Source organism: Anastrepha ludens, chromosome 2 (assembly GCF_028408465.1).
Source record: "Anastrepha ludens isolate Willacy chromosome 2, idAnaLude1.1, whole genome shotgun sequence".
NCBI lineage: Eukaryota > Metazoa > Arthropoda > Insecta > Diptera > Tephritidae > Anastrepha > Anastrepha ludens.
Genome location: NC_071498.1, coordinates 69,253,452 through 69,279,566, shown reverse-complemented (window position 1 = coordinate 69,279,566; position 26,115 = coordinate 69,253,452). Strand labels below are relative to the sequence as shown.

The 26,115-nt window shown below is 35.6% G+C and overlaps 2 protein-coding genes across 2 annotated transcripts in view; one reads left to right on the top strand and one right to left on the bottom strand.

Annotated features, from left to right (window-relative positions):
- The window catches only part of LOC128871762 (odorant receptor coreceptor), a 39,033-nt gene extending 29,234 nt beyond the window's left edge, over positions 1-9,799 (top strand). Inside the window, exons 6-8 of the mRNA XM_054113814.1 lie at positions 1,204-1,408; positions 4,173-4,328; positions 9,130-9,799. Of these exons, the coding sequence (XP_053969789.1) occupies positions 1,204-1,408; positions 4,173-4,328; positions 9,130-9,180 (412 nt within the window). The 3' untranslated portion in view covers positions 9,181-9,799. The remainder of the gene's footprint in view (positions 1-1,203; positions 1,409-4,172; positions 4,329-9,129) is intronic.
- Positions 9,800-21,881: 12,082 nt separating this feature from the next.
- LOC128858001 (uncharacterized) lies at positions 21,882-25,109 on the bottom strand. Its single transcript, XM_054093893.1, has 3 exons — positions 24,850-25,109; positions 22,357-22,793; positions 21,882-22,267 (listed from the first exon to the last, which is right to left on the bottom strand). The coding sequence occupies exons 1-3, from the start codon at positions 24,976-24,978 to the stop codon at positions 22,177-22,179; spliced, it is 657 nt and encodes a 218-aa protein (XP_053949868.1). The 5' UTR covers positions 24,979-25,109; the 3' UTR covers positions 21,882-22,176.
- Positions 25,110-26,115: the final 1,006 nt, after the last annotated feature.

The window sequence follows — 26,115 nt, the reverse complement described above, 5'->3', positions numbered from 1 at the left end:
GATATCTACAACCAGCTAGAGCTGTTGATATAATAGAGAAGATTGATGGTATTTAGGTTGGCGCACTGCTTCAGGCTGTCTAAGAAAGGAGCATCCAATGCTCTTAATCGACTAACTACCAAGCCCATACATTTACAAAGAAAGTGCTCAACAGTCTCCTTCTCTGAAGGAGACACAGCTTCTGCAATGTGGGTGAAATGGTAACCCTAGCTTTTGCGCATGTGTGCCGATCATCCAGTGGCCGGTAAGCACAGCCACGAGTTTGAAGATTGTATATTGTACTGGAGCCAAAGGGTTTTCGAAATAGCACTGGAGGAAATGGAGCTCTATCTCTACGCTTTCCTGAGAAATAATTTGTGCTGTTCCCCTTTTAAAACTCTCAGCAGGATGCCGTTGCCTGAGTAGGAGGTCTCTGAGGCCAATTCAGTCCCATTCCTGAAAAGCTCATCATCATTTCATTTCCCTCTACGTTCCTATGACCTAGAGCCCAGATTAGAGAAATGGTATCTGCACACCCAAGAGATTTGATCTCCCCCTTACAGGAGTTTAATAGTTTCCATTGTTAACACCCTGTAACTCACAACTGAATGAAACAAACCAAAAACAGCAAAAGATTTTCTTCGGTATGAACTATCGCCTTGACAACGAAATTGTTCGATCTATACTTTACGAGATATCGATCGCTACAGCCATCTTATTTCTAAATAATGAATTTCTTTTCGGACATGTTTCTATTATTACTTAAGTAGATATGTAATAATGGTGTTTATTCGAATCTGTTACGATCAATTCCGGTAGTTTAACTGTAAACTAAAAATAATAGAAAAAATGGAACCATTTTAGAATGCCGTCTAATATAAATCAAATTTGTCATTAACACGGGAAATTTTGTCTACATCATTGGGAAAATTTGAGCTGCTATTCGATGATGCGGGCATCGCAGATACGATATAAATATATGGCTCTTAATTATACAATAACATTCTAAAATATACCACACCAATGTTCAAAATGACTAACTGTAAATTCCCATAAACAGTTCTATACATATGCATGTATATTTATGACTTCTGCTGTTGGTACCTGCAAGTCGATAATCTTAGAAAATATATTTTTCATCGCACTTCTTCTTTTCTTCTATTTTTTCACTCGCAATCAAATTTAGTTTAATGGTTTGCACAAATTTTCAATTGCATTTCACAGATTGGTCGCGGCCATTGGTGACACCTACGGCGGTGCTTTGCTCTTGCACATGTTGACATCTACCATCATGTTGACGTTGTTGGCGTATCAGGCCACTAAGGTAACCGGCGTCAATGTTTACGCATTCACGGTCATCGGTTACTTGGGCTATGCGTTGGCCCAAGTATTTCATTTTTGTATATTTGGCAATCGGCTGATTGAGGAGGTAAGTAAAGTTAGTAGAGCGGAAATGATAATAAAAAACCTAAAAAAATTAAGAGTGTAATTCGTCATTTCGATAAGAAATAATGTGTGACTCATTTCATTAGAGGTAAAGCAGGTGCTGCCTATTTTTCTAGGAATATTAAAATTTTCAACGCAATTGTACTTTAAGCAGATTATTATCACCAAAAACGTTTGAAGAGAAAGGCGACATATATTTGATAATTTAATTTAAATGTTATCATTTAATAGTGACTCACTTGCGAAGTTTATCTAGATAGGTGTATATCCGATTATTCGTATAACGAGTCAGATTTTTTAAATTATTTAAATGGGGAATACCAGTTATTTTATTAGACTACTTTTACGACGAAATATTTCTTAATAGTGTTGCCACCTAGTTTTTAATGCTAAGTTCATATTTAAACAATTCCGCAAAAAATTAAAATACAGGGTCTTCCAAGCTTGAGTTTCTATTTCTTAATTTAGCGCCTATTTTGGATAAGAGTTCATTATTGAAATATTTATAGTATGTAGTTGTCTAGTTTACTTAATGACGGAATATATGTAGATAACATTTCACCATGATCCCTGAATGCACGTTTACATATTGTGCGTCCATTATTGTTGTAAAATGTCCAGAGAATATTAAACGTACTATATTTGCAGCTAGGAACTCAAAAAGATAGAAAAAGTGTTTCAATAGCGGTAGCTCCTCGGCAGGCAATGGCGCACTCGCCATAGAAAATGATAACCTCAGTGATAACCTCATTCAAGCTGTTATAGTGAAATACAACAGCGATCAAAGGCCGGTCCAGAAGGTATGTCGCCTCACTGGACCAGATGAAGATATACTGAACCGCGAGTGTTCAGCCAGGAAGGATTTATAATATTAAAACAAGCGCTATCTTCTAGAATGTGGAACACCTTCTTGCACAACCTTTCTACTTATAGCGTTCGGGGGCGGCATACAATTGTAGGTCTCGATGGAAAAAATATACGCAGATGTTCAAGTTAATTTCTTAGCTGCTCTACGATTCGCCTCTTGATATTCAACTTGTGAGAAGATAAACCCTGAGAGCAGCTTGCATGCTTCAGTTCCTGTCTCCGGTTTTCAGACTCCGTCCTCAAGCACTCGTCTGCTTACACATTTCCGCGAATATCACTATTGCACTAATCTTCGACTTCCATTATCAGGGGTATCCTCTGTATTTTCAGTAGTATAAGAAGTCGCGCTACTTTCCATTCAGTATTCTTTAAGGGCCATGTTATTATTTTCCCCTGCTGCTCAGGCTGCACCAACAATGTTCGAGAGAATGTTTGCGCAGAAGATCCCAATCTATCAAATAATCTTGATTTTCAATTAATGCGTTTTCCTGACAACTACTCGTACTCCAATAAGTTCAAGTTCATGCCGCATCGCGACGGAATTCAGTCTCAATCTAAGTTTTTGAATCATTTTTAAGAAAGCAAGAGCAGGCCACTGAAGACTCTAATCCGATCTATCTCCTGTACACTTCCCCACAGTACAACCTTCAATCACTTATCCCTTCCGCTACCCTAAGAATAGTTGTGCGTACTTTAGGCTTTGTTTGCAAATATTGAAAAATAGTGAAGCTTAATAAAGATCCAGCGGCTCCGCTTACTTGGTTAAGTCGTCCGAATGGTACAACATTTTAGCTCCAAAATTGTTCGATGCGATACTGACAATAGCAGAGCAAGAGAAAGGCCTCGTTTGAGCTTCTTTAATAAGATCTGGTGGAGGAACTGAACTTACTTGACTCTGATTAGTGCGAAAAAGAGATTGCTGGAACAAATTGTTGAACACGACCAAAATCGCTTAAACCATTATAGAGACAATGCAGAAGAAGCAAAAGCTTAATAAGCAGGAGCCTACCATCTCTACCGTATGTCTTACTGTCTTAGAAGCTAACGATTCAATGGTAATTTACATCCTGTCACCGACAGGTTGTTTGCGAAACGGTAGTCAGTTCATGTGGTGAAACTATTCATTCTAATCAATTTGGACATTCCTGAAAAATGAAATTTTAATAGAACAATTATTGTGAATATTAATAATATATATGAACTAATTCAATGTACAAATTGGATATTCCTGACAATCCTTTGTACGACTAAAAGTTGCAGGTTCAGGATTGGTACGCATCTCATAAGTCTTGTAAGAATTGCAGAGCTGGTACAAGAAGAAGAAATTTGAGCATAAATTAGTAAATTTAGGGAAGCCAATTCAAACAGTCCTACCACTCGTTAAATTAAGTAATGAAAAGTGAATATTCTATAAATGGCAAACGATCCATGGGAGACAACTGAATCTTTCGAAAGAACGGTCTTCTGCTAAACAACGAAGTGAAACTTAGTATATGCGCCAATGCACGGAAATGCACTCGACACAATTCCGCTTTCCATGTTTTTTTCAACGCTACTCCTCCACCCTTTTTTTAGCCCTGCTAGGATTACCCATTTTCTGCTACTTTGCGACATACATATGTTGTTGCCTGACGCACAACTTGCTTTGTAGCACGTTGCAAGTTTCGGTGAAAATATCTTCCCCGCGAATTTCCCTGGTCGCACGGCTTTCGCATTCTCTTCCACTAAACTCGGGCATTTCCTTGGCATTCCACCAAACCCGCGTTTGCACTCAACTTTATTTCACTTTCCGCTTCAACTTTTTCAACAACTTTTTATTTTGTAATTTTTCATTTTCCATTTGCTATTATACATTCTTTTTCCGTTCTTATTACCCACAGAGCTCATCCGTCATGGAGGCAGCCTACTCTTGCCATTGGTATGATGGCTCCGAGGAGGCTAAGACATTTGTCCAGATCGTTTGCCAACAGTGCCAAAAGGCGATGTCCATATCAGGAGCGAAGTTTTTCACTGTTTCATTGGATTTGTTTGCATCGGTATGTATATATGGACACATGTCATTGGTATTGTTAATAGGATTGTACTCGCTGCGCGCTAATAGTTAGTGAATGCACTTTTACTGTTATTTTTCCATAGAAATTGTGGTAGTTTGTTTGTCTGCTGCTGCTGCTGCAGCGAAGTGTCACCAAAAGTGTTCACAAATTTCCCTTTCTACATAAACACACTCCCATACACACAGCCACTCTTACCCTTAAAAGAAAGCACTCAGCAGACATTTGAGGCTATGAATCGATATTTCACGGACGAAGTCTACGAGTACTAGTTCGAGAGAGATTAAAATTGGACCATAGCAAAATGGCCAAATATAACTCTTTGTAAAATAGGAATTCCTCCTATAATGTTGTTGTTCTGGTTTTTGTTTTTTAGAATAAATAAAAAAATAGATATGTAGTTTTTAAAAATGAAATCATATTAGGTCAAACAAAAAATCTAAATTTAATTATTTTCGTAAAGCTCATTTATCAATTTTTATTTATTTCTTCAAGTCATCCAAATCTGGTGATTTTTATTATTTATTTAATAGGACTATCAATAAGTTCGTGCGGTTTTACAACAGATGGCGTAACTTGATTATTATTCCATCGATCCACATTTCCAAACATTCATTGGAGAGCTACTGTCGTAAGGCACAAACGTCAGTATAAGTTTTTTATTTGAAGCGTAAACAACAATATTTTTACCACACTTGAAAATGTCGAATTTCGTGCCAAATAATGTGTTTTTGCGGGGAATTCTTCTTCATTATTTTAATATGAAGAAAAAAGCAGCCGAAAGTCATCGTATCTTGGTGGAAGTTTATGGTGAGCATGCTCTATCTGAGCGAACGTGCCAGAAGTGGTTTGCACGCTTTAAAAGTGGTGATTTTGGCTTGGAAGACGAAGAACGCGAGGGTGCGCCGCCAAAGTTCATGGATACCGAATTGGAGGAATTGCTCGATCAAGATCCGGCTCAAACGCAAGAAGAGGTTGCAAAAACTTTGGGAGTTGATCAATCAACCATTTCCAAACGTTTAAAAGCCATGGGAATGATCCGAAAGGTAGGCCATTGGGTGCCGTATGAATTGAAGCCAAGAGACGTTGAACGCCGTTTTATGGCATGCGAACAACTGCTTCAACGGCACAAAAGAAAGGGTTTTTTGCATCGAATTGTGACTGGCGATGAAAAGTGGGTCCATTACGACAATCCAAAACGTCGGGCAACGTATGGATACCCTGGCCATGCTTCAACATCGACGTCGGCGCAGAATATTCATGGCCTGAAGGTTATGCTGTGTATCTGGTGGGACCAGCTGGGTGTTGTGTATTATGAGCTACTGAAACCGAATGAAACGATTACGGGGGATGTCTACCGACGACAATTGATGCGTTTGAGCCGAGCACTGCGAGAAAAACGGCCGCAATACGCCGATAGACACGACAAAGTTATTTTGCAACATGACAATGCTCGGCCACATGTTGCACAAGTGGTCAAAACATACTTAGAAACGCTCAAATGGGATGTCCCACCCCACCCGCCGTATAGTCCAGACCTTGCGCCATCCGATTACTATGTCTTCCGATCGATGCAACATGGCCTGGCTGACCAGCACTTCCGTAATTACGATGAAGTCAAAAAATGGATCGATTCGTGGATTGCGGCAAAACCGACCGAATTTTTCACAAAGGGAATCCGTGAATTGCCAGAAAGATGGGAAAAAGTAGTAGTAAGCGATGGACAATATTTTGAATATTAAATTTGTAACCATTTTACGTCAATAAAGTTTCAAATTTCGAAAAAAAACCGCACGAACTTATTGATAGTCCTATTAATAATCTAAACATACAGTAATTCTTACAGACTATAAAAACACAATAATCCTGAATAGTTCAATCAAAAATAAATTAAACTTATAAATTACTTGTTTCATTTTCTCATAGTTTACAGAGAAAGAATATTAAATAATACTTAGAACCTATTTCAATAATTCATTTAGTAACATTTTACGTGGTGCTTTGTGGAAGAGAAATCTACACCAATATATTTGAAAGCGAATTAAATTCTCTCAAGGCATTGGCAGCATAATTAGTTCTGACCATCCCTAACCAGAAAATATTATGATTTTGTAAGCTTCGCTGAGGAATATTGGAATTAATTTTCTTGTCGAAAACGAAAGTCAGAGGAGAATAATGCTTCTTATATTTAGTAGTTTTAGGTTAATGAGCAAGCACTGACTTATATAGGAAGAAATTGGATCAATGAAATTCAAACACAACATATAACAGACAAAGGCTCATTCAAGCCTACTAAAGACGGCGTATTGCAGCTTAGAACGCTTCAGAGAGGTATATAACAGCTTAAGAGTATGTGGATCAACAAAGTCCGAACTAAAACGGCGATTAAAAGCAAGTACGGAATATGGTTTGCAATAGTGTAATTTAAATAGCTGAAGAGAATTTAGAGCCAAATACCACAGTAAGATGAATAATTTCACTTCGATTTGATAAACTAGAACCGTCAATGTAGTAGAAAGGGAGTATAAGAGAGCAAGATTTAGATAAGACATATTAAAACACTTGCTTATATTTAACTTTAACTCGTTTTTTTACACCAAGCAACGACGTTATCTAAATCAGATTAAAGTTTTACAGAGTCTGCTGTACTTACAATCACCGAGTATACCTCTCAATCATCAGCATACAAAAGAAAATTTGTGTTATTGAAACAACTGGAAGTGCCATTCACATTGCCGCGGAGAACAGAGTGGAAGAAATAGATGACGAATTCTATAGCCCTCAATTTGGAAACTAAAACCGTGTGATTAATCTTATCAAATACTTTTGAAATGTCTGTGTCTTAACAACCTTAACTTAAACTTTTTTGGAAAAGCTGGTACACAATATTTACAAAAAACTGTAAGATTTGAAACAGTAGATCTTCCCATTATAAAACTATGTTGGGCTAAAGAGTTAATCTACGGATACTTGCAAAATAAATTTTATCTACGCAATAAGTTCAAATAATTTTGAAACCGTGGGTAATTTGGCGATTGGTCTATAATTGGCAATACTACCTATTCTTATCGTCACTTTAGAATACTGGTTTAATAGTCGTTACTTTCCACCCATCTAAGGGACTTGTTGAACAATAATATGAGCAGATAGGCAATTGCAGAGCAGTTTTTAATTATTTCCACAAAAACCAAGTACTATTTGTAATATACATTACATAAATAAATTCTTAATTTATTGCACTAATATGCCAAAATAATTTTTTTATATTAATAAATATTTTAATATTTGGTCCTTACGTACTAAAATATTATAATTTATTAAAGACAGAAACCAACCTGGCTTACGCCGGTCTGAACTCAGATCATGTAATGATTTAAAAGTCGAACAGACTTAATTTTTAAACCGCTACACCCAAAAGTATACCTTAATCCAACATTGAGGTCGCAAACTTTTTTTACGATACTAACTCTGAAAAAAAATACGCTGTCATCCCTAAAGTAACTTAATCTTATAATCATTATTAATATCAATAATTTATAAATTAATGATTTTAAAAAATTAAAAGTTCATTAAATTTTAACATCACCCCAACTAAATAATTAATATTAAAAAAATTAAATAAATCAAAAAAATTTAGTTATTGTAATATTAATTATAAAGATTTATAGGATATTTTCGTCTTTTAATAAAATGTTAGCTTTTTAACTAAAATATAAAATTCAGATTTGGTTGATGTCTTGAGTTGCCGAATTCCAATTCCTAACTGAGGAATTCATGACACTCATGAATTACATTTGAGTTTACTTCAAATTTTAACAGAAGAAATCTGCAAAAAGATTCACTGCATCTAAAGAAGAGTAAGCGTGAGTTTCTTTATAATAGACAACGGAAGGAGTACTTGAGCACGATTTCCTGGTCTTGGCAAATCGCCAAGGAACTAGAATTTAATTGTCAATTGGCTTTTTCATTTTCGGAATAAATTTATCAAGCATTTTTTTGGGCCATTGTATTGTTCATGCATAGGCTAACTTTTTTTGTGCCTCCTTTACTAAGTACACCTGTCATATGACACTAAGTAATTCTTTCTACAGCTTGGATTTCATAACATTAATCATTATCAATATTACATTTTGGGTTAGTTTTTGTGTGAGTTTACAAGTGTATGTGCATAGCTTTAAATTATTCTAGTCATCAGCTGAGTTGGGGTTGGTCGTTTGAGCCGCCTGGAGATTGCCCTTTCTGCTGATGGGAGTTGTCGGATGTCAGTATTCGTATGGTTCATTAAACGGACAATACGATTTGTGCTGAGGTCACGATGAATATCTTCGTTTGGGACGTACCAAGGTGCGTTGGTTATACTTCTGAGTTTGTTAAATTGTAGATGCTGATGCATAGGCTGCCAATTAACCCCTCACAGGGCATAGCCACGATAAAAGTACCAGTTGCCAACATTGATGAAAGTTAAAAAACAAACTACTTCAGCTCCAAATCAAAATGGCACTCGTAATAAAGGAAATAGTTGAATCGACTGCATCGAAATACTTTCACTTGCTTATGTGTGTGTGGGTTGCTAAAAGTCTTGGCTGCACTTGGCTTCTTTGTCGCCGGCCAAAGTGCCACTTACCATTTCCACACGAAATATTCAGTATTTATCTTCAACGGCATGTTTGTTTTTCTATATGTTATTTTGCTATTTTCTCACTTTCACCAAGTCTTTTCGTCCTTTCTAAATGCAAGCTTTAAATCACTAACAACTTCTCCACATTTATTTTTCCTCCTCTCTAAGGTTCTTGGCGCTGTTGTCACCTACTTCATGGTGTTGGTACAATTGAAGTGAAGCAGCGTAAGCGAATGCATAAACAACCACACTGACTTAACTAACAGAATATATTTCAAAAACAATACTAAGCAGAACAATAACACTGTCAAGCAGCAGAGGAGAAATGGAAATTGAACGCGTGGGCCAAAACAAGTTTGTGTTAGCAGTCGCCTGGAAAATCGGCACAATGTGTGGAGACTCTTCGAGCTGTGACCACCTTAAAAGCAGAAACAACAACAGCATGACTCAAGCAGGAAATGAAAGAGCAAAAATTATAATTTGTTTTGTTTTTGGATTATAAAGCAGGAAATTTATCATTTTTTAGTGCAACAAAATATATATTTTCACAGCAACATTGTTGCCTAAATTGAATTTATGTACTCGTATAACGGTGCAAAGCACTGCAGATTGTTAACATACTTTGTTGATAGATATTATATAATTTACAGAATATGTCAGCATATTTTTCTTATATGAATACTTTTATATAAAGTTTTTCTTTTAATGCATTCCCTACGAGTTCGCAAAAATTCGCAATACATTTACATACACACATATTTTATAAGCCACTTTTAAACACAGCTAGCAGTATTTACTTTAGTGAAAAGTACAATAAATAAAGCAAGTAGTGAATCACTTGACGATCAAACATTATAAAATCTGTGTTTTAATGTTTCAAAATTTAATATTTCGTGATTTTCAATATGGGAGGATCAAAGTAGATTCAAATAAGCTGGGTGTGAAGTACCAGCGATTTTTTATTTATTTAGAAGACCCATCTATGCACTTGGATATAGAATAATTATAACATCCCTGAAATCTGAGAAGTGGCACTAACACTTGGCTTCATTTTTCAATGACTCCGCTGAATAGATCCGGCTCTGTTTGAGCCGCAATTAAATGCTGTTGGCTTTGCGGGTTTCAATCGATTGAGCAGGTAAGCCAAATCGCACGATCTTAGTGGTCAATTCACGTCATCATGCGAACGATACCCCTCAACTTATCCTCAAAACACTCATAAATTTATCATAATTACTTAATAATAAAAAAAGCAGTGTGACCACGCGCCCTAAGATGTCTTGCTCAATGCCGAGCACCTTTATTGAAGTGCAATAATTATTGAAAGGTTCTTTACGTAATTTTTTATCAATATAAGATATAAAAAAGAGACAATTCGATATATTCTTCGATACAAATATGCCAAAAAGGAATTACGGAGCAGGCGGCTGAAGAAATCTGTCTTATTGAAGGCCGCTCTAACGGTTTAAGACGATACACGTTCTGGTAAGCCAACGGCAAGAATATCAATATGAGCGTTAGCATACTTTTTATATAGGCCAGAAACTACAGATTAGTCAGGAAACCATTTGGCACCATTTGCATAAGGTTAGACTCGAAAAGTAGCTGAATATATGAGTGATCAAATTGAGTGACCAGAAATAACTTTTTGGATCGAATTAACGCCTACGCCGAATTAAGATTAAGTTGATCCATTGGATGGTAACATTTGTTCGAAAATGGGTAACATAAGAGATCGTAAGCCGGAATTATTTATTTTATTATGATAATATTGGTATGGCTCAATTACGTATTGAACAAAATATCGGCCAAATGGCCGCCACGGCCTTGGCGGCACACCTCCATCCGATTGTCCAAATGCCGTTAATGTGCCGAATTATCTCATCCTTTAGCTCTTGAATTGTTGCTGGCTTATCGACGTACACCTTTTCCTTCAAATCACCCCAAAGAAAGAAGTCCAACGGTATCAAATCACATGATCTTGGCGGCGAATTGACATCGCCGCGACGTGAGATTACAGGTATTCGGCCATAAAATTTTTCGCTCAAAAGAGCCATTGTTTTGTTAGCTGTGTCACAAGTGGCACCGTCCTGTTGAAACCACATATCGTCCACATCTATATCTTCCAATTCGGGCCATAAAAAGTTCGTTATCATCTCACGATAGCGAGCACTATAACTGAATAACTGTCTGACCGGCCTCATTTTGGAAAAAATACGGCCCAATGCTGCCGCCGGCCCATAAACCGCACCAAACAGTCACTATTTGTGGGTGCATTGGTTTTTCGGCAATCACTCTTGGATTATCATTCGCCCAAATGTGGCAATTCTGCTTATTGACGAATCCACTGAGGTGAAAATGTGCCTCATCACTGAAGATGATTTTGATTTTGATTTGAACGCCCGTTTTCATAATAAGCCTGAATAACTTTAACGCGTTGCTCGATTGTGCATCTTTCCAAACTTCGAATTGAGTTAGTCTGAAATGGAAAAATGTCAAATGAAATGCCGAAAAAGACTTGACGTTTAGGTGTGGTTTACATTCAACATCGGTTCTTGAAATTTAACCACCCTTTAGTAAACCTGCCGAACTATAGGTGCTATCAAACTTATACAGAAACTGATGTTTAGATTTTTAGACTCCACCAAACTTATACTTTATCACACCGGATTGAATCGGCTATAAAACTGCACACCTAGAAATTTTCCAAATATCCTGATTAAAAAATTGAGAATTTTTATGACAATTTATGAAATTTCTTAAATTTTTCTGAATTTAGAACTTTTATTAATAATTATTTTGTTAAAAATATTAAAACAAATACCATGGCCACGAAGATATATTACGAAAATTGTAAAAAATATAAAGTGACTTAATCGTGTGAGGACAAGTATATTTATAGTCATCCTTTTACTTTCATGAAAGTGAATTTTCTTGTTAAGTTTAAACAAGTAAAAACAATAGTCTTTGGCTAGCTGACACACATACGATGCACCTCTCGTCCATCGCATTAAAAGCACAAAAAAAATTCACTCATGAAATTTGCTTGGTGAATAAAGTGCCACAACGCTTAAAATGTATCGTACGGAGCTCTGCTGCTGTTAGACCTTCCAACACATAGCATTTTAATTTCTAAGCTCTCGAAAATTGGACTTTATGCCGCACTCTTTAACTGGCTTAAATCTTACCCTAGTAACCGATATGTCATATATCAAAGGTTCACTCGAGCTAAATATAAACAGTTCTAACCTGCTTTGGAAAGAATAATACTACAAAGATTTGTTTGATGTATGTGAAAATGAGTGCGCTCAAAGAGCAATGGTGAGTCAACTATCCCATTTAAAATATCGAAAACAAAGCAGAGTGAAAGTATATTTCTTCTATTCTGTAACGATCTCAAATTTAATAATACACACCTTGCAATGCATGAAGGAATCGGATCAGCAAAGTTTAAAGATTTGAGCGCAAAACGAAGAAATTTCTTTGGAATGCGTTCAAGACCACTGATGTGAAACTGATGATATGGCCTCCAAATAGAGACGGCACACTCCAGCTTAAGCCGTACGAGCGAGGTAAATAGTGGCTTTAGAGTGTATGGATCCGTAAAATTAGAAGCAAAACGCCGAATGAAGGCAAATAGAGAATACGACTTGGCGATGACAAAATTCAAACTAAAAAGTAGAAGCTAAGACTACTCCCAAATCAGAAATTGCATTAAGAACATTTATACGCGAATTTTTTTTTTTAATATAGGCTAAAGATCAAACTTAGACTTAGAAAATGAAGCATGAGAACATTTCTTAAAATTTGTTGAAGTTTGAATGAAACAAACATACTTAATGTAGTTTTACAATTTTTTAAGTCGCCTTCATACAAAATGAATGCAGGGAAGTATAAAATTCGGTAGTAGTTGTGGGTAATGTTATATCGTATTCATTCATTGCATCGTCAGGTGTTGCACAAGGAAGTATTCTTGGAAGTATTGTTTGTTTTGTTTAATGATATTTCTCAATGGTTTTTAAACGCATAGTATGTTTTATGTCCACCGTAGCCGAATGTGTTGGGGCTTGACTATCATTTAGAGGGGCGTAGGTTCGAATCTCTGAGCATGAAACACCAAATAAGAGAAACAGTTTTTGAAGTGAAAACTTCTTTAGAATCGTTGGGAGTGGTTTGAGACTCGATGAAACGAAAAAGCGACACTACGAAGCGTTATATGTTGATATACGTATATGTGTGTGGCTGCGTACTACTGAGCCACGCTAGTATAGTGAGTATTGTAGTATGTATACTACACTGCCTATTACTTGCTTTGGTGTTTAGTTCAAGCGTCATACGTATGTATGTTTGTATGTATGCTAGTACGTATGTGTGCGCGCCTGCGTATTACGGAGCCACGGTGAGCGAGAAGGCATTATGTATACCTATACTACACTACCTAATACTTGCTTAGACCAAGCGTCCTACGAATGTTTGTGTGTATGTTAGTACGTCTGTGTAATATACGCGTATTGCGTCCGTATTTTTATATTCGTAAATATTTTCATTTTTAAATATAATATTTATTTACCGCAGAAAAGTGTCGTGAATATCGACAGAAAAAAAAATAAAGTATACACCAGAAGTATCGCGGATACTTAGAAAAGATTACGATAAAGTTCCAATGATTTTAAGTGGCGATTTTTACGTAAATTTTGCATTGGACATAGCGGTTCCTTTAAGGGACTTTCTCAATACAACATTCAATTTAAAAATGTGTAACAATCGCACTGAATCGACAACACGATCAAAAACAACAATTGACGCGGTATTTCAAAGATATGTTGACAACATCCAAACCAAAGCATTTGTATCATATTTTATCGTATCATTTGTTGAAATTGAAAACATTGAGGATGAATAATAATAAAATGAAGAAAATAAAATATGAACTTTATAGCAATATTATAATGAACCTATAATTATCCCGCCCCTAATGCTGCTTTCGTCTCATTCTCTCACAGTTTGTTTTACGGAAGGTTTCACTTCTATCGCGTCTAACCGTTAGACTGGTATTTTTTTTCTAATAGCACTCGCTCCTCGACAGGCAATAGCAAACCTCCGAGTGTATTTCTGCCATGAAAATTCTTTAAAATTTTGTTACAACCAGCTTTGATGACATCCTGGCTTTTGGTGTTGTTTTCGATTCCCGTTTCACCGTCATTGCCCACTTAAACTAGAAACTACCAAAAGCTTATTCTCTTTTGTTCGACGTAATAGCAAGGAATTTACTGATTTTACACTCTGAAGCTCCTATGTGTTTTGTTTGTTGGCTCAAGGCATGAATGCGCACCCGTAATTGTGAGTCCCTGTTGTACATCGTTCATTGCGCATTCAGAGGAGATTCGTATGCTGCACTTAACATTCTTCATACTTTGCTCTCAGGTAGTTTCATATAGTGTTTGTAAATTAACTGGAATTTAATGGCAGAACTGGTTGATCTGTGCTGTTAATGTTCGTCTTAAATACCTGCAACTTAACAATTTGTTTCATATAAACTTACATCGCACCAAATATGATTTAAATGAAGTTATCACTAGCCTGCTTTCAAAGTTGGATAAGTTACTAATAAAATATATATTTTTTTTTGATATTTCATTGCTTAGAGATTTTCTCAAAAGAGGTTTGCATATATGTAAAAAGGGTTGTAAGCAGAAGTTGCGGCAATAGAGAAGTTATAGAGCATAAATTGGAGCTAGTATCGTGCATCGAAAATGGTCGAATCGTCCTTCACGTCATCAAGTAGCCAAAAAATGTGTTCATCGAAAACCCGCTGACATTGTTTAAGCCGTTAATGGTCAAGCCGTGAATTCGTCGGGTTATTCCAGCCGTTCCTGAATTAATTTTTTAAACATTTCATAATATTATGTTTATAACTTTCAATCATTTTGTATTTAACTATATTAATTGAAATAAATTACTTTACCGAACATTTCAAAGTCAAAGAAAATTCTATTTACTTATTTCTATCACAAGTATTACTTGTATTTGTATAATCTATCTGAATTGTAATCTTATTAAATAAATATATGGTATACCCGAAGAAGTTGCCAGGCCAATTCTTTAAATTATTTGTTGGCAATATATGATAACAACAACGAGAAAAGGCCGAAACACCTCAATTCTGACATACTTACATATATATCGAAGCTTATCACTCCAATTTATAAAATGCCATTGGGTGATAAGGATCCGCGTAATGCAAAAACGGAGATTATGGATGCTTACAATATTGTTAACTGTTCGAAGAAATATTGTATGATTAACTCAAAACGTTTAATTATTGCCGAATGTATCTCTCTGTCAATATGTCAATAATTGGGTACATACATATGTATATATGCATGTTTGCATGTTAATTTTCCCTTGAAATTATAACGAGATAGCAGATTGGCAGATACTAGAATCTTTATCAGTTATAACCGAACTTGTTCTTCAACTTGTGGTTCACTTTGTAATGTTTTCCTATACTTTTTATCGCCTTAATTGATTTTTTCCATTAATTTGCTTGGAAAATATCCAGCAATATTAGGCATAAATTGGCAAAGCTATAAATTTTATTTTTTTGAGATATGCACAATATTTTATATAAGTAAAATGATTGAGTGTTTCTGAAATTACCTGAAGATAAAACTGGTAAGACTACTTCAGAGCCATTTAAATGCAGCATGATGTGTTAACATGAACGGTGATAAATAATCATGAGCGTGTTTTGAAGACCATTCCATGTTGCCGTTGTGCCAATAAGATCCCTATTGATATTCAATCTTAATTGATGCCATTAGCCGTTAGCTTATGTGATGGCCGAATTTAGTAAAGAGCGCCAATTGTTTCTTATTCGTACTAACCCACATCAGTAGAGCACACCAATTTAAGCCAATTCTTTCTCACCCTGGCCTTTTCAACGCATGAATACTATCAAAACTGAAGTGTTTGTCTCTATTCGTACGACATGATCCTAACAGTGGATCCGTTGAATGATTATTCGCTCTACTATGTCTATGTCCCATGAAGCCCTCACAACTCATTGCCACATCATAAAAATAGAGACAAAAAGGGTGATTTTCGCTCGCCGAGAGAGTACTTCGCTAGTCATGATCCAACATGATCGCAACATGATCCACATATGTATATGAAATACCTGCTTTCAAGAAAACTGGTTGAGCCCCAACCCCTCCTATGGGGTCACTATTTAGTGGTCTGCGTTGGAAAAGATGATATCCAATAGCACAATGGGAAGAGGGCTAAGTGCAGTATCCAGCTTATCACAGGAGCGCTGCCTTCTACCTCAACTAAAGTTCATAAGACTCTATTGGACCACCGCGCCATAGATGTTCATGTTGTCAATGGTAAATTCCGGATTTAGGCACTCGTAAATTCTCGGAACTATTCCTTTAGATTACACTGCTCCTCAATTCTCTTTTGAAAGTATTTCTTTCACAAGAATGCCATGAAGATGTGAACGCGATAACTTTAAGGATCTTGACCTAGGGTGAGCCGCTATCTTCACTGATGGCTTAAGACGAAACAACAGGGTCGACAGTGGCATCCACTCAAAAGAGCGGAAGCTGAAGCTTAGTCTGTGGCTACCTGACTACTGCAACTTCTTTCAAATTGAGCTAATGACAAAAAGAAGGGCTGCGTAGTAAATTAGAGACTCGTCTGCTCTAGCACATGTTATCACTATCTACCGCCCAGTCAGGCATCTACAAATATAATATATACAAATATATACAGTGGCAAAATACTTCATAAAAGGCAGCAAGGGAATATAGCGCTATTCTAAAAAAGCTGGCTGTGCGATACACTCAAGGACATTCAAGGAAATTGAATCGCAAACAGGCTGTATAGAAGGGGAACTGATGTTAAATCAGTAAACTAATATGCGTATCCTTTTTTCCTCAAGTAAGCTCTGGATCAAATCTGTTTACATCTCCCAGACCAACATCTGATGTACCACGGATGCCACTTTTAAGATAACTAGACAGGTCTAGCCTAGAAGGAATGAACAGAGAACTATATTATTCATCAGTCTAGCCAGCATCCATTATTTCAGTAGTTGGTATCATCAAATGGCACTGCCTATTGGGAACACATTTAAAACTTATGAGGTTTCCGTTAGTGAATTGGTTGCCCGTTTAAAGACATATTTTCCTCGTTTACGACTAACCTTATTCATGTTGCTTATTAATGCATCTTAGAAAAAGCGCGGTTTTCAAGACCGCTAATGTCAATATCGGAGACATATGGCAGAGCTTCTTCCAACACTAGTTTAAAAAGTTCATACGACAGAGATTAGCTGCACTCGAGGTCTTATTGGGTATCATATGTCTCGGAAGATTCCTTTCACAATTTTGAAAGAGCTGCTGGTATTGCAGCAACGTTTTAGTGGTCACGAAAGTGGCTCTAAAATCGACAAAGAATACCTGGTGTATAGTTGATTGATAAAGTCCAATATTTTGGTTGTTGATGGGCTTCAGTTTTTCATACAGCTTCCTGTATGAACATTTACGAGATGTCCAGAGGACTAATTTCGCGATAGTTAATGTAGATCACTAACAGGTGGTAAAAGCCTGCCAGTTACCAAGGTACTAGTTTCTCCTTATAGGAAATCACCCCGGCCTTGAAACCTTCTATGAACCGCCGAACTCTCTATCGAGCTTTATTCTACCGGCCAGTTTCATTAGCCCTTTGCTCTATCGATCCCACATGGCTGGCGTTAAGTCCGTGTAGTCGTAGGAGTAAGTCGTCTCTATTAGTACCAAGGCAAATTCCGCCATATTCGAATATATAGAGAGGTATTCTGAGTAAAGATACTTTTTATTTATCAGGTCAGTCCATAAGTTCGTGCGTATTTTACCCATAATTTCACTTTTGTACGATTTTTGCTTACAAAAAATTATTCGCGGAATATAACGGAACTATTTATACTTTCTGTGATATATTGTGCATTCAACAAATGATTTCAATCGCGGATAGAAAAAATAAAATGTAATCTTCGAACGCGTATAAGAGGCATATTTTGTATTTATTTTATAAAAGTGGTAAAAATGCGCAAAAGTGGTTTTCAAAATTCCGAAGTGGTAACTGCGAGTTGGAAGATGCCCCGTGCGCTAGTCGTCCTGAAGTCTTTAACTCCGACGCCTTGCTCGAACTCGTGGAAGTTGAGCCAAATTTGGCAGTCGATATGATAGCTCAGAGGTTAAATTCATCGCATGGAATAGTTCACAGGCACCTGGTTCAGTTGAAAAAGGTTTCAGAGCTGTGAAAATGGGTTCCGCATAGACTTTCCGTCGCCAACCTTCAGCAGAGAGTGAATGGGTGTTCTCAGCTGCTGCAACGGCTTGAAAATGAAAGTGTTTTGAAACGTATTGTTACTGGTGATGAAAAATGGGTCCTTTACAATAATCCTATTCGCAAACGCCAATGGTTAGATAAAGATGAAACACCAGAACAGATGGCATTCACCCCAAGAAGATTCTCTTGTCTATTTGGTGGGATATGGTCGGTATTGTTTATTATGAACTTCTGGAACCAAACCAGACGATAACTGCTGATTATTATTCCCATCAGCTATCAAACCTGAATGAGGCGCTTAACAAAAATCGACCGTCTTTAGTGAATAGACGCAAAGTTTTGTTTCGCCACGACAACGCAAGACCTCATACCGCAAGGCAAACATTAGGCAAGCTGAACGAGCTCGGATGGGAGCTAATGCCGCATCCACCATACTCTCCGGATATTGCGCCTTGTGATGATCACCTTTTCCATGCCACCATATTCCAAATAGTTGGAAACTAGTCAAGGTAGTCTTCATACCAAAAGTTGGTAGGAGGGGACATGAATCAGCGAAGAACTTCAGGCTAATAAGTCTCTCGCCTTTCCTGTTAAAAACTTTTGAAAGGCTTTTGGATATGCACCTCAGAAGCTCTTTGGAGGGCTCTGGTATAACAACTGCACAACACGCATACCTTAAAGGCAAATCTACGGAGACAGCACTTCACGAGGTAATCCGAACAATAGAGGGCTCTCTAGAGAGCAAACATTATACCATGGCGGCATTCTTGGATATAGAAGGCGCCTTCAATAATGTTAGTACAGAATTCATCCAACGGGCATTGATAGACCTAGAGGTGGACAGTTGCATTAGTAACTGGGTCATCTCTATGCTAGAAACCGGGATCATCAAAGCTAATATGGGTAATATCAACATAACCAAGAAGGTCCACAGAGGCACCCCACAGGGGGAGTATTGTCTCCACTTCTCTGGTTATGCGTTATTAGCAAAGTCTTAACAAAACTTTAAAGAGGTGGGGTAAAAGCGATGGCGTACGCGTGTGATATGGTGTTAATGGCGTCAGGACTGTGTCCAAATACGATCAGTGGGATCATCCAAAGGGCAATAGGCGAGCTTAACTCTTGGGCCACAGGATGTGGCCTAAGTTTAAACCCGCGTAAAACAGAACTTATGCTTTTTACCACCAGATATAAGGTACCAACTTTTACCCTTCCAAATATCAACGGAAAAACTCTTTCACTATCACCCAGTGCAAAGTACTTAGGGGTAATTCTGGACCCCAAACTTAGCTGGAAATTAAATGTCGAAGAACGGGTAAGGAAGGCAGAAATTACTTTATATGCCTGTAAACGTATGCTTGGAAGAAGATGGGGTCTTCAACCTAAGCATACAGTTGGTTGTATAAGGCAGTTATACGACCTATTTTATCGTACGGTTCGGTAGTTTGGTGGAAAGCTCTAGAGAGAGAGTACAATTCCGAATTACTCGGCAGAATACAAAGATCAGCCTGTGCAATAACGATCGGTGCAATCAGATCTTGTCCTAGAGAGGCTCTCAATGCACTGACACACGTTATTCCAATCGACCTACATATAAGGAAGACGGCAACCATGAGTGCATTTAGGTTAAATGAAGCGGGTCGCTGGAAAGAAACAACTTATGGTCACGCTAGTCTGTTATTGCGACAAGCTCAGTTAATCACGGTGAGGACTGACTACAACGTCCCGATGGTAACATTGAATAAGAATTTTGTCACACTCTTTCAATCTAAGGAAGGACGGAATAAGGGATTCTCTCTAAACAGCTTCGATACCACAGTCTATACAGATAGCTGTAAAATGGATTATGGTGTTGGAGCTGGTATATATTCTCATAGACTTGGAATTGAAAAATCTGTGCGTCTCCCCAATACCAGCAGTGTCTTCCAGGCGGAAGTTAGGTGCGGTCAAGAATGCAATTTCCTTAAAATACCTTCGAATTGCAGATTGTAAATGGAGAGACCAGACGAAATGCAAAATCAGCAGGACGTTACGGCCATCCTACAACCTCAAGCAATCGTTGATAAACATGAAACGACGGGACGCCTGTAGGCTAACGGCAGTCATAATTGGCTTCTGGTCTATCGGAGAACAAGCCGCCAAAATGGACCTCCCTCACAACACATATTGTCATAGTTGTAAACAACCGGAGAAAAAGGAAACAATCTTCCATTTCCTCTGTGAATGCCCTGCCTTATGGACAGAATGTTAACCTTGGGCAAACCGCTGTTGGAGAGTCTCGAGCAACTGTCTGGCTTAGCGGTCAACAACCTAATAAGGTTCCTAAACCGCACAGGCTGGATATAGTATTGCTGTAAATAACTGTTAAACAATTTGGTAACGAGGATGTGGCAACAAAATGGTGCGGAAGCGCTAGTTGGATTCTGGATGAATCACCACTCTAACCAACCAACGCAGGTGTCCAACGTTAGGCAGCACGATTGTGTGAAAACTCAGCGCATTATGTGTGAAATGTAGGTAATGTATGCATAAAAGGCTGTATAATTCCGTTCGAATATTACAAACAACTGTTATATTAGTTTATACATTGCCTATTGATTGGAAACAATCGAATCGAACCTAACGCACGAGTACTCTGAAAGTAGAAATACTTCCGGCAGCAGTCGACATGGCGTATGAGTCACTTGTTTACTCTGCCTACACATGTGTACATATTGTGTGTATGCGTGTATATGTGTATGCGTGTATGTATATAAGCATAAGTCAACATCAATTATTTCTTATCAAAAGTAAATGTACATACATGATTAATTTGTAACTGTACATACCTACATATGTATTAATGATGTTCAGCGTGCACTGCAGAAGGCTGGCGACAAAGGAGTTAATGAGGAATTATTTGAACTCTGATTTATCTTATCATTGTGGCATGTTGTCGCTAGCGTATGTCACGTAATTTACCAGCGAATAGAAATTAAAAAATTGTAAGTACGTAGGAATAGGTGTGTGATAAGGTGGTTCCAAAAGACAAGAGCCAAGCAAAAACAAATATTTAGTTTAATTATTACCGAAACACTGGAGTGCAGTGCTGTGGCTTACGTATCAGTATGGGTGGCTGCTTTTGATGAGCTGCGCCTTGATTATTTCGTTTTTCTTTCCTACCTTTTACTTGTTAAGTTGTGATGTGAGTTTGAAACATTTTTTTCCTATATGCCACTTAAGGCGTAGTTTATTGGCTTGTGGGTTGTTGGTATTTTTTGTTCTTATTTCTTAGGAGAATGTCACTAACTAATTATGGTATAAAAGTTTGAAATTGGTTTTTTTTTTTTGGTTTTGTACACATATACATATGATAGAAGTAAGCATGATAATATGATTTTTCATAAGTATAAGCGCTTCAGTGATACAAGCACAGAATGACAAAGCAATTTTTCTTAATTTAGAAGCATTCTACCGGACTTTTTTTATCAACGTTTTGTAAGGCTGGAACTCCATTAGAATTGAAATCAAAAAGTATAGCAGAAAATGTTTCATATGAATACTGCACTATAGATTGACGCATCAAATGATCTGCAAATTGTATCTAAGCTTCTAAAATATTTTTTTATTAATTGAATTAATGAAATAATATAAATGAATAAATTAATTTAATAACAAGGACAAGTCACTTAAGGACTCCTTCTATTAGTGTTTTATTTGTTCATTTAAGCCAATGTTTTGGACCGTTAATTATGTAATATATAAACTAAACTTTTTTAATTAATTTACAGAAATAAAGAAACAAAAATAAAAATATATATACAGGAGCTTGTGTTAAACTGGAATTTCAAAGTTCTAATAAATATACTCATAAACTAGTTTGCTGTGTTTTTTCTGCTTTTAATTAATAAGTTTGAGCATAGCATAAATAGTTGCAACAATCAAAGACAGCATCGAAACATGTGAGGCAGCTGAGCTTGCTAGATAGCAACTGTAATAAAAACAAAAATTTCAAATTTGGCAAAATATTTTTAAGCAAAACAATATATTTTTTTATATCACAAATTGTTTCACACTTACGTGCTGTTCTGCACAACGGCAGTCATATTAGCGAAGTCTGCATAGGAGGCATTGCCCATAGTGACGTAGGACGTTAGAGTCGCATTCGAAACTGGACGTTGGCGTGTAAGGATGGCACCAAATGTACTACCTGTGTTATTGTAGTAGCCGCAAACGAGCGCATAATTGGAATTGTCGGTCATCAAGACTTTTATTGTAACATTCACATTGGCGGTGGGTGCAAAGACATAACCGCCAGCTGGTGAAGTTTCATTCGATGGGACTACTGTTGAATTTGCCAAACTGTAGCTAATGGTGGAATTTTCGTAAAGCAATGTATTACTAGCCGATGCGGTTAGATTGAGGTATAAGCCGGAGGTATTTGTAAAGATGTTGAGACCGACACAACTCGAATTGCTTGCTGGACTGCGGCTCGCCTCGTACCATTCGCCAACAAACTGTAGACGAAAAATAAATTTCGTTTGTCAATTTATACTACATTCTTTACATATTTATTACAAATAATTCTTCCACTTAAAACACTAAAGCGCTGGCTACTATAGCCTTCGCATAGTATGCTTAACTACTTCCTGAGAAGGTTACCTCTTTCTCACTTCATGCTTTAAACTATTAGACAATTTTTTATTATATAAATTTAAAGCTCTATCAAAAATTTTAACTCCAAAAATTTAGTAAGTTGAAAAAAATATTCAACTTTTACAAAAATATTTAACTCTTTAAACTGTTTAACAAATACATAATTGCCACTTCCACCCTTTATTGGGTGTATGACCGGGCTCCTACTTCTATTTGTATTGTGCGTCTTGATGTTCCAAAACTTTTTAATTATATTATTGTAAATCACTTAATTCTTTACAGATGTTTAACTCTTAAAATTTTAAACTTTTCAATAATGTTTAACTCTATCGAAAATTGTAACGCCATCATTTTTTTCAGTTTTTAAAAACCTTTTTGAAGAGTAATATTTAATCCAAACTCCTTGAACAAACTTTTTAAGCTTTTTACTCCTTCAAATTATTGACTTTTCAAAAAATTCAAACTTTCAACTTTTCAAAAATTTTTTAATTATAAAATCAAAAAATTTGTAAATCTTTCAAAACTCTTTCCCCAACTCTTTCAAAAATTGGTATCTCTTCAAGCTATTTTAAAAAGGTTAACTGTTTCAAAATCTTTCCTTTAGCTTTTTAAAAATATTTAACTGTTCAAGATTTTGAATTTTCAAGAATTTTACATTTTTACCATTCAAAAATAGCTAAATTTTTAGCTCCAAATGGTTTTTAAATATTTGAAAATCTCTAACGATTTGTGAAAATTTAACTATTCACACTAAAAAAAAAAGAACTTTACCCCTTTCGAAATAATTGAGTACTTAAAAATGTTTAATTGCTTAAATATTTGGCTTCTCAAAAAAAATTGTAATCTTTAACTCAGTTTTAAATGTTTAGCGCTTTCTTTAAACCTCTAAAAGTTTCTCACTTTTGAAAAAAATTTAAAACTCCTTACAAGATTTTGCTTCTTCACATTTGTCACTCTTAAATTTGTAACTTTTCAAAGTTTTTTAAGTCATTAATTCTTCCAAAAGTTTTAAAACTAAACATTTCTCAAGTCTTTAAAAATCTGTAAAATTTCTTTTATTTTTTAACTATTGATTTTCAAAAATGTTTAACTTTGCAAATTTTTGAATCTTTAATACACTTATCAATTTTAAAGTTATCAGGCTTTTTTTAACAAAAAATACCAAACTTTTGTATTTCAAAATGGGTCAACTTTGAATTTTAACAGCTTGATAAATTTTAAAATTGATTGGTGAAACAAGGCATAAGAGCATAAAAAACTCCTCCCAAACAATTATACAAATTATAAAATTTGCTACGTACTGCCTAAGATTTTTTTTTAAACAATTAAATTCCAAAATATATTTGCTTAAAAATGTTTCACTCTCTTAAAAAAGAAGTTTAAATTATTATAAGTATTTCATTTTTACATCTATCGATGAATTTCAAGTATTGAGGTGAAGTAAAATCCGTTTAAACTACACTTTTACACAGTGGATATCTTTCTTTGAAAGAAGACGATTTAGCAATGCTTGCATATCAGTTATAGATGAATTTAATTAATTATTTGTGTGTTTCTCTAAACATGGACGTGGCTATTAACCGATCTTGTATGCCAATTTTGATTGAGTTGTTTCAATTGTCCACCGGAAGCGCAAGCAGACTTGGGTAAATCGACACCATTTTGAAGATATTCGTGCACACCCGCCATACATAGGTATATACATATCATACCTATGTCTAAAGACATTTTTTTCCATCGATCTGAACTGAAAGCAGTAAATTTTTTATGCAAATATTTTATTTTAATATCTCTCCTTTAAACGACTATTGTCCTTATTCCTTCTTTGAGAATTGTAATATAGTTGCATTACAATACAAATATCGATAAAGATCCAATATTTTTTTTTTTTTAACTTGAAAAACATATGACACTCACTGAGCTGTTAAGGCTAGTTAAGCTGGTCGCATTTTGACACGAGATTTGTGTATTATTTTGCGCCATAACGCTACTGCTGCAAAGGCAGAGTAATGCCACAGTTAGTGCGTATTGTAAAAACGAATGCATTTTTAAGATTCCTTCGCGATTATTCAAAAGCAGTAGCACAGTTAATAAATCGAATTTTTGTTTTGAAATTGTACACCGCGTTTCGTGGAACTCGTTCGAGTGGTAAAACTAAACTGAAAGAGGACGTATTTTCGATCATTTATATCATGTCGTTATTAATATCTTCGTAGCTGACACATTTTAGCGCATACCTGAAAGTCTTACTTTGAGGCTCAGTATTGTTATTTTGTAGATAAAAAATTGCCTCCAATTACAAGAAAAATGAGTAATGACACATTCACCATAGGTTATCAGCTATTGAAAAGTGTAGATGTGTACATGTATATAGCTATATACTTGGCAAAAAAAAATATTTTATTTATTATAAATATATATATATGTAATTAATATATTATATATACTTACATATATTTATAGCAGAGACAGATATAAGGCAGTGCGGGAGGGTTTTCGGAGGCCCAAGTCTCCCTATTTCATGACAAGGCAATCTTAAAGAATAAAAAATAAAGAAATCAAAAGTATTGTATAAGTGTAAGTATAAGTATAAGTATAAGTATAAGTATAAGTATAAGTATAAGTATAAGTATAAGTATAAGTATAAGTATAAGTATAAGTATAAGTATAAGTATAAGTATAAGTATAAGTATAAGTATAAGTATAAGTATAAGTATAAGTATAAGTATAAGTATAAGTATAAGTATAAGTATAAGTATAAGTATAAGTATAAGTATAAGTATAAGTATAAGTATAAGTATAAGTATAAGTATAAGTATAAGTATAAGTATAAGTATAAGTATAAGTATAAGTATAAGTATAAGTATAAGTATAAGTATAAGTATAAGTATAAGTAATATATAAGTATAAGTATAAGTATAAGTATAAGTATAAGTATAAGTATAAGTATAAGTATAAGTATAAGTATAAGTATAAGTATAAGTATAAGTATAAGTATAAGTATAAGTATAAGTATAAGTATAAGTATAAGTATAAGTATAAGTATAAGTATAAGTATAAGTATAAGTATAAGTATAAGTATAAGTATAAGTATAAGTATAAGTATAAGTATAAGTATAAGTATAAGTATAAGTATAAGTATAAGTATAAGTATAAGTATAAGTATAAGTATAAGTATAAGTA